Source organism: Scophthalmus maximus, chromosome 9, assembly GCF_022379125.1.
Source record: "Scophthalmus maximus strain ysfricsl-2021 chromosome 9, ASM2237912v1, whole genome shotgun sequence".
Taxonomy (NCBI): Eukaryota; Metazoa; Chordata; class Actinopteri; order Pleuronectiformes; family Scophthalmidae; genus Scophthalmus; species Scophthalmus maximus.
This window is the reverse complement of record NC_061523.1, coordinates 9,759,609-9,776,283: the sequence shown is the minus strand read 5'-3', so window position 1 is coordinate 9,776,283 and position 16,675 is coordinate 9,759,609. Positions and strand designations below refer to the sequence as shown.

The 16,675-nt window shown below is 44.3% G+C and overlaps 1 protein-coding gene across 2 annotated transcripts; it reads left to right on the top strand.

Annotated features, from left to right (window-relative positions):
* Positions 1 to 311: 311 nt before the first annotated feature.
* On the top strand, positions 312 to 16,471 carry LOC118319410 (flocculation protein FLO11). 2 transcript variants are annotated; one of them, XM_035649788.2, is made up of 4 exons: positions 312 to 484; positions 3,980 to 5,279; positions 9,384 to 11,446; positions 13,426 to 16,471. In XM_035649788.2, the coding sequence occupies exons 2-4, from the start codon at positions 5,111 to 5,113 to the stop codon at positions 14,671 to 14,673; spliced, it is 3,480 nt and encodes a 1,159-aa protein (XP_035505681.2). In that variant the 5' UTR covers positions 312 to 484; positions 3,980 to 5,110; the 3' UTR covers positions 14,674 to 16,471. The 2 variants fall into 2 exon arrangements, with proteins under 2 accessions (XP_035505681.2, XP_035505682.2); XM_035649789.2 differs by having other exon boundaries at positions 333 to 352.
* Positions 16,472 to 16,675: the final 204 nt, after the last annotated feature.

Genomic DNA, 16,675 nt, shown 5'->3' with positions numbered 1-16,675 from the left:
GGGAAAAATTGCAAGAAGCCAAGAGACGGGGGCCAGGGAACAGAGTCGGGCCCCGCTCGCTGCTCGCCATTCCTGTGTTGAATATGAAAATATATTATAGCATAATGTGTTCAGTATGCAAGCTTGAAGGAAACCATATGAAAAGATCCCAGACAAAGAGCCTTCTGTGTTCCAACTGACCCCCCTCCCAACCCCATCCTTCGTCTGTTTCAACGGAGAGAGGGAGGGAGAGGGAGGGAGAGGGAGAGAGGAGAGGTAAAAGGGGGAGGTGTGTGAGTGCAGAGTCGTAGGAAGGGAAAAGGGGCAGTACGCACACTTGCTGCCTCACACAGCCAGACCCACTACAGTACAGGTGAGCGGCATGACCAGACCGGCACACACCAAACAGGAAGGAGCACTAAATCCCGGAATTTTATCTGTCGCTGTGAAACTGTGACCGCCGCAGACGTTGTCACCTGCAGTCCATTATGTTTATCTTTACGGGGTAAGACATTATCTTTGTTTGGAGAGAGACGACAGAGAGAGTGAGAGAGAGACAGAGAGAGAGAGAGAGAGAGCAGTGAACTCAAGCAGAAGAGGAGGAAAACTTTGAAAGTCTTTTGTCTGAGCAGATGACAAACATCTGTGGCCGCCCGGTGCGGGCTGCAGACTTGCAGAGAGGGGGCCGTCTCGGGCCCACATTAGCAATGTGGTCACTGACATCCGAGCCCATTGTCCTGACCGTGTGCAGCCTGGGGTTTAGCCAGGTCATGGAGTCGAGCTGCACTGTGTAACATTAGAGTGTGTATCTAATTTAAAGACCCGGCTGGAGACTGTATTGACTTACGTATATAAGTAATTGCTTCCTGTTAACACAACAGGTGAGACCCATTAACTGCTTTACAGGGGGGCAAAGGCGGGTTTTGTTCAGCCATATGTTATTTTAGCAAATGATACCCTTGTAGTTTGCTGCAGCTGGGGGGGGGGGACAGTTTTGTCAAATGACTTTGTGTGAATGAAATACCTGCCAAAAAAAGTCAGTGATATTCTGCAAACAATTCCTGCAGCATTGATATGACTTGCACAACTTTAACAACTTTCCAATGAGCTTGTACTTCCGCGTCTAACAGTTTTACACGTTATGACTCTGATTGTTTTGGAGAGTTCCTCCCTCTTGGCACCGGATGATACACACCTTCGTCAAGTATTTATCTTTGCCCCTTGAAGTCCTCCACCAGCGGCTGCGAGAGGAGGATGAGCCGCACATGAAGCAGACACTTCATTACAAGGTTTCCCTCTGCATGATTTATGAGTGCACTCGCAGGATGCCTAAAAGAGGAAAAAGAGAGAGGCAGGGAGAAAGAGAGACGTTTGTGACTTTCGTTGGCGTCTGTGCCTTGCAAATGCTTTAGATGTCAGTCATCACATGCAGGCACAAGCCGAGGCTTGTTGACTATCACAGCCTCCTGAGGAATTATGAACCAGGAATGCCAATTTTGGCGCACTATCCAAAATTATTTCATGCTGCTGCTAGGGCCCTTGAAAGGCTCTTTTGTTTGAGCAAGAGAAGTGGAGAGAGGGCCTTGCTAAAGCCCTTTTGCCATTTACGACGGCATATATTTTTTTGCATTACAGACTATAAAGGAGCCACATAGCAGACACATAGCAGACAACCCCCCCCCCCCCCCCCCCCTCCCAACCAGATGTCTCATTGTGAGCTTGGTGACTGATTCACTTTAAAGTCTTTCTGTGGCCGGAATTCATGCTCACCTGAAATCCACACATCTCACTTTACAGAGGGGTTTCAAAAAGTCTGAGACTGCTTTCCCCATTGGAGCGAACCTCAACACGTATGCAACCAAAGCCACAGACGATGTACATGTGTCACACCCGGGTCGAAAATGCACGCGGCGTGTGATTTACTAGCGTGTGTGACATGCTTTCAACAAGTTGGCCATTGACGCTGCCGTGCAATAAATGCATAAGACAACGGCCATGAGGGACAAATGAATGATTACAGTTTGCGCGGCTGCCAAAGCATTTCTTTTGTGTGTCATCGCTATGCGAGACATGCTGCAGGGAGCTGTGGGGTGGATTTGCTGTCTGCGCATGAATCCGTCATATAGTGACGATGTACAGGAACTCTGTGATTACACACTGAAGCGGCCCAGGGGCCAGACTGTAAATGATATCTTTGGCTCTCGTCGTGGAGGTCAGTGGGTGGCACAGGAAAAGTGTGCGTGGGGTGGGGGCTGAGCGGGACAGGTGGGCACTGTAAAGTATACCTTTTGAACTTCAAGGTAATTGAAGGGTAGAGGAAGGAAAGGGGAGAGATGACTTCAGGTCAAAGGTATGACAAGTAGATAGGATCAGTTGAAGGGGGCATGGTATCACAAGTATGTCTGGTTGAAACACAATACTCAAGATGGAAATTACCAAACCGGGACGAATAAAAAAGAAAAGAACAAAACAGATTGTAGCAGTTGAGGATTGCGAGAGTCCATATGTTGGTGTTTTGTTTCCTGAGTGATTATGCATCTCTGCTGATGTCAGTTTGGAAGTTTCCAACATCTGTTCTTTGTCCAGCACTTGATAAATATTGTCAGACCGCGTCTGAGACAATAATAAACCATATTTTAATCAATCTGCTACAGCAGTGGACCAGAGGAAACCCTCGGCACACATGCGATCTTGGAACAGCGACCGTGAATAGAGAACATACCAGAAAACCGTTGGAGTGCTCGGTGAAAACTGATCCAAAGACAATTTCTTTTTCCAGATGAGATCCAGATCCCGACGTAGATTGCACATCTGGGGGAATCAAAGGGGCTGTTGTCAAAAGGGTCTCAACAATAACGCCTTTCATCTCCTCTCACTTGACACATTCACACCAGAAAGCTAAACTGTGGAGGATTTTTTGGCCCTTTTTGCGCCGGGAGGGCGTGGCTGTGTTTTGTTTGGGCCGATTGTTGTCAGGGGCCAATGAGTGGCCCTCCCACACACCGCCGTGACTCAGCTGCCGTGTCGGAGAGCGTCTCCACAAAAAACACATAGTTTTCAAGGGATGCAAACGAATTCACGGTGCTTTGGCAAGTCTGATCAAGGACGTGCAAACACTGGTTTATCATTACAAACTTTGCCAGTGGGTCTTCATAGCTTACAAGGGGGAACGTGACACCCTGGATCTAATGAAATGCTTTATCGGATAAGAGGAAGGAATGCAGTGGGTGTCACTGTGGGACATTCAAAGGCCTGTCTCTTCACCTCATGCTGCATGGAAATATATAATCTACACTTACTTTTCTCTGTGTGCTCAAATCACTGACCTGGACACAGAGATAACGCTAATTATTTGGCAGGTTTAATACAAACTTGTGATATCTAAGCCCTGATGAGTTGTGACCTCCCTTCCTTGTTTGGAGACATCGCTGAGTTTTATCGCGTTCAGACTTTTATGGCGGTATCTCTTCATTTCCTGCTACGCCCCTTTAGCCTGACCAGAGTTCAGAGCGAGGAACGCTGATCTTCATCTCTAAAGACTTTCTTGGTCTCTAGAGTTGAGATCCTTGCCCTTTTGGACGTCAACCAGTGTTCATTAAAGATGTTAGGTGAGCCAAGCCGAGCACGTTAAAATGTTCTTCAGACTACTTTCTCAAAGAATTTTTTTTTTTTAATTGCACCCATTGCAATCTGTATCAACAGCTGCTTCTCTGTCGGGAGAAATGTCAGCTCGTCTGGACTGCTTCCTTGAGACCATCATGATAACAACTTGAGTCCTTTACAAAGTAGTGCAGTGTCGAAACTCCTGTCGTTGTACAAAGGGTGATGATGGGCAATAAAGACGGGCTCTTGTATCAAATCATTTGCCAAAGTTATGAATAGATGGAAAATCCAGATATTTTTTGCACAAATGTCTCATTTAAATGAAATAACTGGAGAATTTTGATGGTTTTGACATTGGCATAACGGAATTAAACCTGCGTTTTTCCCTTTTTCGCAGGTGAGCCTGGACAGAAAATGGACGAGGAGAGGGATTAGATGAAGTATAGTGTACCCCAGTCAGACCTTTTATCAAAAGCTCAGTTCCCAAATTAAAAAAAAAGAGCTGTCAGAACATAAGCATCGTCTTATTTTTTTTTTTTTCAGGAGCAAAACAAACAAACCAAAACTCTGAATGGAGCAGCTGATGAATCCTTAATTCCTTAATCACCAAATGAAATAGGAACTTTCCCTCTCAAATGTGGTTTTGTGAATAAACACAAGTAAGAAATTGAGCCTGCGGAGGCTGTGTCTGGCTCTACTGTATAATAAAGAACACAGGAAACTTCAGTAAAGCAACGCTAACCGACTACTTTGAAGCTCCGAATACAAATCAAGTCTCTGGAATAACCTTTCCAGGAAGAAATGCTATTCCTCACATGCACCTAACAGCAGGAAGCCCCCATATACACAGTCCCCCTTCACGTCACAGTAGAGTTATGATCGCCGAGATAAAGGGCAGATCCTTTTCTCCGAGAGAAAAATAATCTGCGCGCTTGAGATAGGGATGCAGACGAAAAGCATGTTTTGGTTTACCGAAATAGCCGAGGAGGAAGAGCAAAGTCTGGGAAAGAAGGGGAAAAAAGGAGAACTAAAGAGATGCAAATAGCGAAGACCGGACTGTTTCTCATCCCTCTTTGCCAGAGTTTGAACAGAGCACAACAAACTTTCCTGGTGGACGTCCATGGGAACTCATCCAAGACACATTGGAGCCGACCCTGTTAGACGGAGAATAACTCTTCATGAAGACCAAAGTGAGAGCACACATCTTCCATCATATTTCGGCAGACTGCAGGACAACATTTGGAAGCACTATTGCTGAAAGGGGAGCTGTCACCGGAAGCAGCAGCCCGGAGAGCTGAGCTACTCCTTTCCTTGTCCGATTTTTTTTTTGTGTGTGTTTACTTTTACTTCCAAACTTTTTCACTGCCTGCCAGTGAGGAGTAAAAACGTCCATCTTCCAACCGGATCAGTGGAAGATCATCTTGTCCGCCGAGGAGATTGAGCCGACCGGAACGAAATCGTCGCACTTGCCCCTGCTGAGGGGCTTTTGTTTTTGCCGTATAGCAGAGGAATTTAACCGTGGGCAGCGATGGAGATGGGGAAGGGACAGACGTCTATCAGGAGAGGGGTGAGCTGGAGTCCAGGGGGACTGAGGAAACCTCTCCAGGCAACGCAAGACATGGACACTCCTGGGGCAGAGTGCAATGCATTGTGGGGGGAGACAGAATTCAACAAAGAACAGATGAGCCGGAAAACAAGTAAGTGTTTGTTTATCTGATTTTTTTTTGGTTTGTCTTTATTTGGGAGGCCCAAGCAGCAGCATGGAAGTGCTTTGTTTCCCTGTAACTTCACTCCTAACGTAGAAATGTGATTGTAAGTACATTTTCAGTGGCTCGTTCACAGTGCAGCCTTATTGCTACAGCATTGCTTGAACTGTGGTATTTCATCATATCAGAAACATCTACAACTGAGAGGAATAGACAGCAAATAGAGAAAACAGGCAACCCTGCCTCATCGGTACAACTTGACACAGTGAAATGCTCAGTGAAACATCTGTTTCTGTGCCGTAAAAATGACGGGCTGTCCCACTACCAGCAATGGAAATGCAATCATGCGTCACTGCTGAAGGGCAGACTTAAAATATAACACAGCCACTGACAATAACGGGCTAACTTGTGGGAAAAGCTGTTTAGAAACTTGTTTTCCAGACCTTTCTATTTACTCCAGAAGACGGGAAGAGGAGGAGTGTAGAATAACAACAAATCACTATGTTGTTAAAGTGCAATATTAAAAACACAACAGGAGAATGGTGGACTGGGCAGATAATGACCTCTAAGTTGGTCAGATGCAGTATTCAAAGAGAGTTAAAGAACATTGTGGACATTGTGCTGTGAGGAAGCAAAACAGAAAGGTCATGGCCATTAAATAAGTGTTATGTGGCCAAGGCCCTGATAAACATCTGCAGCCTCTGGACTTCCAGCACTGTTCTCATCACTCATTACCCACTAATTAGTTGCCTCAAGTTGAACACAAATCCCAAAGAGCAACACAAAGGCATAAAAGTCTGCAGAGACCGTTCATATTGCACAAAAGTAACAATACGAGCAGCAGCGCTTGGTTTTCAACCTCTGGGCAGGTCTTGTATTTCCCCCATGGGATCCACCAGGAGTTGGGGTCAAATTCGGTCTGGTAAAGATCCCAGGACCTCTGCTAATCCGTGTCTTTCCATACCGCTTCACACATCACCCACGGGGGGCTGGTGCTGTCATCCTGCACAGCCATCGCCCGGAGAAAGATAACATCCGACAGGGTAATCTGACCTTTGATACACAAATGCATGGTTGGCCCCCCTGACTTAAATCCTCCCGCTGTGGGGGAGTGTTCCCATCCCGGGGATGGGACCAAGGGCAGGGGGATATAGAGAAAGTTAGAAGCATGGGAGTAAGGGGGGAGGGTTGATGGACACTGTGATGTCGTGGCGTTGCATCATTGTTGAGGGGCTGACTTCATGGCCCAGAGGACTCAAAGAGGGCAGAGGACGCACATGGTGATATCCAGCCAGACATGCAGGGCAGCCGAGGTGCTGCAGCGCTGGTGTCCCGGTGGTCTAATAAGCCCGAGCGGCCTGTATCTCTGACTTCCCCTTTCCACTTCAAAGACCTCCACCCGGGTCAGACACTTGCCCGCCATCACAGGATATGAGACCGAGATAAGACGGGCCATTGATTGGACACCTCTGTCAAAATAAAGCGCAGTCCGCCGGCAACTGCCACCTGGATACGTTCTCAACTGAGGCACCGGGCTCTTTTTGTCTCAGCGGCATGTCTCAGTTTTTTTTAATAATAAAGTGCACACCCTGTGGAGGTGGTGGTTACACCGATTTTTTTTTTTAAGGAAAGTGAGTCAGTGCTGTAGGCTGGGAGACAGACAGCACAGCCTCCAGCTACAGCCCCCTCCTCCTCCTCCTCCTCCTCCTCCATCCCTCCCTCCCTCCCTGCTGCCTGCCCGTCTGCGTGCTGGACGGCGGAGGAGAAGAAACCCGACCCCGTGTGTCGGTCTCGGTAGCCTACAGGGGGAGAAAAAAGGGGGTGTGAAGCGATCAGAGGCAGTCAAAGTGAAAACTCCTCTGGAAGTCCTAGAGAACAGCGGAGCTCTGAGGGGTTTGACGTGAAAAAAGGTAAGAGATCAGCCACTTAAGTGGAGAGAAAGGGAGAGAAATGAAACTTCCAATTAGGATACGAGGTGCTTTTTGTACTTTGAAAAAACAACATGAGTTACAAGTTTGCTGTTGATGTATGTTTCTTTTTGTATCAGAAGACATCGCCCACCGTCCATAAACTTTATGTTTTCTCCTGAGAAACGTGTAAACGACTCCTCTTTGTTTTCAACCCTTGCTGTGATTTCTGATCTGCACCGACATTTATTTTCTTTATATTTATAGGGATTTGTTTTCATTTGTTGTTGTTTGTTGATTAACATCTCATCTGTAATGGCCAAGAGGCTTCTATCGTTTAATTAGAGTTATATACAAATTAAAGTTAAAAACAAATTTCGGGGGGGGGGGGGGGGGGGGGCATAAAAAGTATCACTGGTATTATTTACCTGATGGGATTCACACCTGCATGTCACCTGATAAGGAGTCTGGCTCACAGCAGAGGTAGATGTTTGCTGTGAGGACGTTTCATTTCATGTCTCACTGCCCAGGGATATATTCGTGGCAGCATGAATTATAAACAGTAGATGGCAAAATAAAAAGTCTTTATTGGGACCCGCGGAGGTATTATTGACAATCTTGATAAAAGGGCTCTGTATGTAAGTACCTGTGTGACAGGGCTGGTTCATGTCCCAGCTGCCGCAGCTTATAATATGAAGTGATTAATGCTCATGCCAATAACACTGAGAGGAGGGCTTGTTTAAAAAGGAATGCACGATCATGTTTTTTTTTTATCCTTGTTATTTTGTTGTTATCACATATATCTAATGCGGTTGATACATCACCCTCTTAGTGTCTTTTCCACTGTCAGTGTCAGGTTGATTGATTTGACACAGTTGATCCTGACACTGATGCATTTCCTTTGCAGACATAAGCACAGTCATTGTCAAAGGTGTCATTTTGTGCTTGTAAATCTAAGTCCGTCTTTATTTATTAAAAACAGTAGGATCCAATTTAGCCGGTGACAATATATCCTTTTGAACTTTTTGAACTTATTTAACCTACAAACAGTTAAATAAATTACTCTTTTTACTGGGGGAATGATCATCGTAGCTTCATACTCTGTGCCAGAAAAAATATGCATTAGGAATGAGTTACAGAGGACAGCTTTACAAGTGATTGATTTACGCATAGTAACTGTGATTGGCACATGATTACATCAAATAATGTTGCTGTCTGGATCCATCATCTTATTAAATGAGAAAAAGAGAGTCATGGCCGGAAGGATGTTAAATATATTCCACCAGTCTCATAAAAAAAAGCAAAGCTGCAGCTTGGATTTTTTTTTTCCTCTTATGAACTTAGAAGCATGATACAGTCACTATAGCTAAGACAGGAATACTTGATTGTATAGCATGTTTATAGACAGCAGTCTAAAGATGACATTTTTGGAAGCTGTAGATTGTAAAATGGTCTATTAAGGCTTTAGAGCAGCAAATTAACTTCACAGAGAAACCAAAGGCATGTTGGAAGCTCAGGCGGGGAGTTTTCTCAGCGGTGGAGGAATGCTCAGGGAGGGACTACTGCAGATGGCAGAGGAAATAGCTCCGCTGCCTGGAATGGAGCTCTTGAGCTCAGAAAACAAACTGTCACTTTTAACATAGACATATTTTACGTTTAATTTCATAGCAGTCAGCAAACCGCAGAATCAGTGTAAGATTACCGGTCCCCGGTCAATTTTTTGTTACCAGACAATGACCTAGATGTTGTTGTTTTTTTTACAAACTTGGGCCATAAACTTGTCTTTCCTATTAAATTGTTTATTTGAAATGTTTCTCTGCCTATGTCTGTTAGTCCTTTGTTAAGTGTCCTCAAGGCTGTATTTTTCTCACTGCATTGTTTGGAATCAAAAGGACTGCAAAGAATAATAAAAACCATATGGTGCAGAAACAATTATGTGGGTTTTAAAGAGAATATTCAATCCCAGACTTGTTAAAAATGTGTTGTTGCTGGTTCTCTCCATTTGTACATGAAAGTGGTGTGGTGGGCTTTAATTCGATGCTGAGGGAGTGTTATTTGTTTGAATAGTAAGTCTCCCAAAGTTTAGGTCCCTTTGATCATTAATCAAACATCTATGTTATGATAAATCCCTTGTTTCTCTCATTGATCAGGCTGTCGACATTTTCTCTGTCTGTCTCTTTCCCTCCAGATTTGACCCGGAGCGCCAGTTTATCAGAGAAGGAGCTCAAAGAGGCCCGAGTCAGAAGCCAGATCATCGCTGCTCAGCTCACCGTCCCTTCCAACTCCAGCTCCAGAGGCGTGCAGCTCTTCAATCGCCGCAAGCAGCGAGTCAACGCCTTCACACTCCAAAGCTGTGGAGAGGGGTCAGAGAAGGACAGAGTGGAGAATGTGAAAACCGACCCCTCGTCTAACAAACTAACATGGGCAGAGAGGAGCAGTGAGGAAAAAGATAGAGATCTCAACTTAAAGAATAGCACTACCAAACCATTTTTCTCTCCACCTGTAAGGGTACCTACAGTAGATGATATGGAGGAACCAAGCAAAGATTTCCTCAGGGGAGAGGATGTGGAGGACAGTGTTATCCAAGAGAGACACTTCCTCCCTGTCAAGGAAGAGCAGGAGGAAGACGAAGAAGTAAAAGATAAAATCCACGAGGACAAAGATGTGATTCCCCCTGGAAGTAATAATACTGAACCAGGCATGATAGGGCATGTTGAGGGGGAAGCAGAGATAAATAGGCGGCAAACCGGGCCGGCTCCCCGTGGAAGGCTTCTTAATGGCTGCCACAGTGCCTCTAGATCTGACAGTGTGTCTGTGTCCACATCCAAGCAGACAAGTGCCATCATCAACAGAACCGCCAGGCCCTTTTTCTCCCCTCCGACAGTGCAGTCTCCAGAGGCAGCCAGACCTGTCATGGACATCCCCCCTCCTCCTTCCTACACCAATCCTCCTCTGCCTACTTTCACTGCTCCCCAACCTGTGGCATTCTCACCACCACCTCCGCCCCCATCATATCCCACACCACCACTACCGGCCTTCACAAACCAACCGCCGCAGGCCTTCTACTCCAGTCCACCTCCCATGTCTCCTGTGATGTCGCAGTCTGCCCCTCCACCATCTCAGTTCCCTGACTCTTCTGTATCTCACTACCCACCAATGCCTCAATACGGCCCTCCCACAGCACCAAAGCCTTCCGCCTTTGTTCCTCAGCCCTCTGGAGAGAGGAAGCCAATATCGTCAATCAAAACAGGGATACTTGAGGATGGAGCTGCAAGGAGGGCAGGTAGGAAGTCAATGTTCACATTCAAAGAGAAGCCGGTGGTAGCTCCGAACCCAGAGCTGCTGTCTATGGTGCAAGGGGTGGATGAAAGGAAGAAACACGGACATAGATCTGTGCCTGAGCCAACATCAGAGGAAGAGTTACTGGCTCTGGGTGCAGAGGCCTCCAACTTCCTCGCCAAGGAAGAGAACAGGACAGAGGCGGCAAGAGCTCCAGAGTGGGCCTCCTGTCTTAAGAGCTCCAGGACCCGGCCAAGGGCAGACCACAGGCCAGAACAGACCCTTACCAATGTTTCAGGAAAGGGGGCTGAGCTGTTTGCCAAGCGTCAATCTAGGATGGAGAAATTTGTTCTTGAGAATCAGAATGCCGGTCAAGTGAGGTCTCCATCTCCCACAATGTCTCTGCCACCCTCATGGGTTTTCCCATCCAACATGCCAGGGAGGGTCAAAGCCATTGCTAAAAACTCTGACATGAGCGCCCAGCTTTCTGAAAACCTGAAATCCCAACAAGCAGTCAAGCAAAAACCGAAGCAAAAAGCTCCAGCCCCACAGCCAGTTCCAGAGCCGCCACCTTTAGAGAACGGATGCTCCAAGATAGAGATGGACCTATCAAGGCACCGGCCCTACCAGCTTAACTCATCGCTCTTCACCTTTAACCCCGTCAAGGACCCCATTAGTATGCTACCCAGAGGAGCACCACAGGCCAAGAATGTGAGCTCTACCCAAATGTTCTCCAGACAGACTTCCTTTCCCAACAACCCTCCCTCTCATTTCAGTACCCAGTGCATGTCTCCTCAGCTCCCTCTCAGCCCCACAGGAGGAGCTGAATATCTGTCAAATCCAGCCCCAGGGCAGCCAATAATCAGTTCTCCTAGGCCTACCTTTTCTCCAGAGCGTGTGTCCTCTCCCCGGTCAGGAGTCCAGGCACCAAGGCCCATGTTTTCGGCCAAGAAGGCCGGGATTGCACCACAGGTGTGGAGACCCTCTCTGTATCATTTTTAGAAATTTTTATTTTCATAAGAGGGATAGAGTCTTTTGTAGGAATTACACACAGTTGTAAAATGTTCAAAGAAAAAACATCTTAGAAGGCTTGAAATTTACAATTGAATGCACTGCCTTTTTTTTCTTTTAACTATTCCCTGCATTGTAGATGCATAATAGAGTAGAATCTTTTTAGATGTGAGATGTTTAAATCCTCAATATTATTGAGGATATATTGTAATATTTGCACCAACACTGCACCAACACTGTAAGACACTTATGCCACAATTACTGACACTAAATACAGACATAGTTTCTCAATTTTTACATAAGTAAGCACACAATATAATCTATATCATCCTGAAATTATGTGAAGTGAACATATTATATTGTGCTTTGAATCTCTACTTGTTTATTTTCCACATGAAGAAACACCCCTTAAAGTAAAAAATTATCCTTAATTCAAACCAAAAAAAAGTGCCTTTATGAAATCAGATAAGATGCTATACCCAAAGCTGCTAAGCACATCAGTACTCATTTTCAGTGCATTTTAAAAATATGATGAGAAACAACCTCACACTTTTTCCACTTTATCTCCCAGGCCTGTGGTCACTAGAGTGATGCTGCTCCACAAAGCACTTTAACAGATGGTCTGGCATCTGCTTTATGATCCATGATTTGCAATTTAATGCTGCTCACTGACATGAGAGTTACAGCAAGAGAGTTCCTTTTACGTCTTTATGTCTTCAGGGTAATATAGTCTGCTTTCCAGCTTTTTTTTAACCTAAATATATGGTATATGGTGTTTACTTCTTTGTCCCAAATCTGCAGGCTGAATACTGATTTGCATCATGAACCTACATATTTATTGTTCTTGTGACGTAAAGCAGTAATTCCTGGTGTTTTTTCACCGAATGACAACAGTCACTGTTGCTTTAGACAACACAGTATATGCATGATTCCATTCAAAAAGCTTAATTTACTTAATTTACTTCTCTCTGCTGTTATCCTGTCCGTTATGATTGATTATTTTGTGTTAAAGTGAATCTTTCCTTCTCTGATTAAAACTTTGTGCTTACACTTTTCTGTGAACTATCTCTTTTTTCCTCATTTCCTGACTTCATTGACTTCTTTCAGCCATTGATTTTTAATGTTAACTCTTTGTTATTTCTCTTTCCTGCCTTTCCTGTTATCACTGCAAACACTTGCGTACACTGATAATTTGTGAAAGCGCCATGTCTATTTTGAAACACAGCATGTGACATTTAAAGTTCAAAAATAATTATTTCAGCTTGGCAGTGGAAGGTATTTTACACTTTCAAAAGAATCTGGGTTGTGTGTGTTTGTGCTGAGACTTGACCCTTGGCCTTGTTTCATCTTCTGGGGCTCAGACTTCCAGACAAATGATATGATCCTTGACCTGGGTCTTGTTTCCTTGATAGATGCCCTGAACTTTTGAAACATGAGCACATCTTAAATGACCATAACTTCTCAGAATACTGATCTTAGCACTTCAGACTATAACTCAACAGACTTTCTTCATAATATTATCCTGAGCAAAGATAGTTAGTTCTTAATTGGCATACGCATTAATATGGATTGCCAAGTGCAGTTGAGTAACTTCATATCCCTCTAAAGGTTAACCACCAGGCCAGATTACAGTAACCTGAGAGAGACTCAATGTATACTGGTGGCCAGGTCTACTGAAGAAACTCAAACAGGAGAGGGGAATACACTCACTTTCACTGTGGCTCAGACGGAACACATAAATACAAACTAATCAAAATAGATTTACTTGCATGCTATAATAAAAATTGTTCTTATGTGAGTTCATGCATTAATGGTCAAATCAAAAGAATTTAAGTGTCATTCAAGTTCTCTTATTTTTGCATGAATGTGTGTTTTATTTGTGCTTGCATTTTTTTATTGGCTAACCAACCCTAAACAATATCATTTGTTATCGCCAACAGACACCGAAAGACTCAACCCCAGTTGAAACCTTTAGTGAGACTACAACACCAACCACGACGCCCAGTCTCACCAGACGTTTCAGCAGCCCAGAGGGTCCCGCCACAGGGACCTGGACTTCAAGCCTCAAAACGAATCGACCCTCCACCACCTCCAGCACCAACCGCTCATTCACTTCCCCTGTCTCCACTCCCAGGGGCACAAGATGCCAGTCCCCAATGACCAGTCAGAATATTCAATTTTCCAGTGTTACATCTGCAGCCACATCTCCACGCTCACCTCATTGGGGGTCTAGATGTCAGTCTCCAATGGTAAGCCAGAATACTTCCACTGTCGCCCCAATTTCTACATCCAGACCCTCCCAAACAGCCACTGCCACAAATCCAGTCTCTCCTCCTTGGGGTTCAAGATGTCAATCCCCAATAGTAGGCCCAAATACTTCCTCTGTCGTTACATCCAGACCCTCCAAAACACCTACAGCCACATCTCCTATCTCTCCTCCTTGGGGTTCAAGATGTCAGTCGCCAATGGTAGGCCAGAATTCTTCCTCTGTCGTTACATCCAGACCCTCCAAAACACCGACAGCCACATCTCCTATATCTCCTATTTGGGGTTCAAGATGTCAGTCCCCAATGGTAGGCCAGAATACTTCCTCTGTCATTACATCCAGACCCTCCCACACATCTATGGCCACATCTCCTATCTCTCCTCCTTGGGGTTCACGTTCCCAGTCTCCAGCACTCTCTCAGAGCAGTTTATCTTTCCCCGCTGCTAAACCTCTGTACACATCCTCTGCCACCTCTCCTATTCCCCCAACCAAAGACAGTCGCTGCATGTCCCCCACTGTTAATAACATAGACTCTAAGGCCAACCATCGTCTCCTGGCAAAGAACATCATCAATGCAGCCAAGCGTAAAAACAGCCCTTCCCCTGGCCACAGCCTCCCCATCTCGCCTTTGGGAAATTCGCACCATGGCTACGAGTGTCACAAACCACCCACAAGCCCCTTCCAGGTGCGGGCATTGGGGGCTCAGTCCCCAACCTTCACCAGCCCTCCTCCCACCCCGACACAGAGGATCTGCTCCCCTGTGAGGCTTTACAACACTCGCTCCCTCACCGACTCTGATGCCTCTGTTGAGTCTGAAGACTCGGGCCTCCGATCGCCTGGCCTGCACTCCTACAACACTTGTCCCCGCGGCTGGGGCGGCAGCCTGAGGGTGAAGAGGAGCACCGTCTCCACTGACCTGTGAGGGTCTTGCGGGATGACGATTAAAGCATAATTTCAGTTTTCTTAGATTTTAGGGTTAGGGTGCCATTGGATCAACCAGTAAAAAGATAAAATCAGATAAATGTTACCTTACTGCAAGTTTCATTGCTGATCCTGGACCTAGTATAAGTATTTTATATGACTCAAAGTCATAGTACAGACTGACAAGAACAAGCTTTTAACCCAACACAGTTGCTATGGCTTGTATGCTTCATTTATACCAAAAAAAGGCTAAAAATAACCAAAGAGATTTGATTCCTCTAAAAATGAATGTTATACTTTTGACACCTTCACAACAAATGTACCATCACAGTCACTATTACAGTTAAATAGTGTTAAAGTAAAGGGGTATTGTTTGGAATGTTATTGATGAATTATAATTGTATTTACTGGTCTTGCACAAGGACAAGGGGGAGAAACTTAAACTGTTAAGGCATAGAAGGGACTCACAAAGTGAAACTTATGTAAATACATATCTTGTTTGACTATACAGTACTATGGTTGAAGCATTCTCCTTGTTCTGTATTAACAAAGGAAAATACTATCCAGTGAATTCATAATGGATATTGATTTAGGCAATGCTAGTTTATATGAGTTTCCATAATGTTTCCATGAAAAAAACACAGTTGTAGGTAGGGCACATGGTATTCACATTATCGTACATGGTTTAAGTATTCACCACATCTTATTATAATTTTTTATCAAAGGAAAATAAATAATATGCATACTTATCACAGTGCAATAATCAATTTAACACCGTGTTTATATGTTGCTTTGAGTACTGCATTTGCTAAAATGAATGTAAGGTTTACAGACAGGTTGAGAAAGAATGTTAGAAAGAAGAAGGAAGAGTTGAGTATGAAGAGTTAGGTAAGAGTTAGATGGAACATAGACGTACCTGGTCAATTGAACACTGTTTCCATGTTTCAGGAAAAAAAAAGATTCAAAGTAGTTTTTTTTGCTAATGCTTAAACATTGATGATGAACAATTTCCTGAACCAATGTTGGCTGAAGTGCAGAATGAATGGCATTTTGATTGTATTAATCGTTTGGGAGTATGTATGCCTATTTTTGTGGATTTTGCTGATGACAAACTCTGTTTGTGAGAAAAGGATCAGAGGAAAAGTATGTATTTTAAATACAATTGAAACTGTAATTTGCCTTATCTTTAACTTTTGAAGTTTCTTTTTATACTTGATTTGCACTTCTATTCATTCCATTTCAGCAGCTAAGTTTGCATTTATTAGATTTAGATTTGCTCAAAAAGGTGTCATTCACATTAAGACCAGCAAATAAAACATCCATCCATAAAAATAAGAATATCCCTGCTGCTACTATGCAACATGTTGATATGATGGTGGCAGTTAGCTGTAAACCTGACCGCTCCTTTAAAACCACAGCTAGCTCTCTGTTTCAAGTGTGGGATAACTTAATGCCGTCTGGCCCGGTGCGGTCACACACAACAGATCATTCTTTCATTTCCTGACATGTGGGGCCAAGTGCATCAGCACGTTCCTAAATATTTACTTCAGTGTGTCTTTGGAGTGACAGGGACACCTGCTACATCGTGACCTGGCTCCTTCAGCAGGATGAAGTCCATCACTGTCATGGATTTATTTCAACCTGGTTCACCCCTGGAGTTTTGCAAGCATTTCTTTTTGTTTTTGGTTCTGTGATTGCATCCCTGCATATTATCATCACAGCTCATGTTGTATTTCACAACTGTAACATTTCTGAAAAATGAATGCAAAATAAAAGTGATGACACACCAATCTAAATTATTTATAGTTTGTCAATTGTTTTATTATTTTGACTTCATAACACCCTGAGTTAAAAAGAGTAATGAAACTAAAATTCATGTAAGCTCGACTAGTATACCAAAATGAGACAGTGGGAGGTGAGTCATTGGATGCACAGCAATTCATATACAAGAAGGTCCATACATGTATACTGTTGAATTAGTCTTTTTATTATTTAAGTAATTT

What these genes read in the sequence shown, in the direction of transcription:
- LOC118319410 (XM_035649788.2), top strand. Translation starts at nt 5,111, where the DNA reads ATGGAGATGGGGAAGGGACAGACGTCTATCAGGAGAGGGGTGAGCTGG. An exon ending in ACAGATGAGCCGGAAAACAA is followed by an intron (nt 5,280 to 9,383) that starts GTAAGTGTTTGT and finishes CTTTCCCTCCAG; the next exon opens with ATTTGACCCGGAGCGCCAGT. An exon ending in AGGCCGGGATTGCACCACAG is followed by an intron (nt 11,447 to 13,425) that starts GTGTGGAGACCC and finishes TATCGCCAACAG; the next exon opens with ACACCGAAAGACTCAACCCC.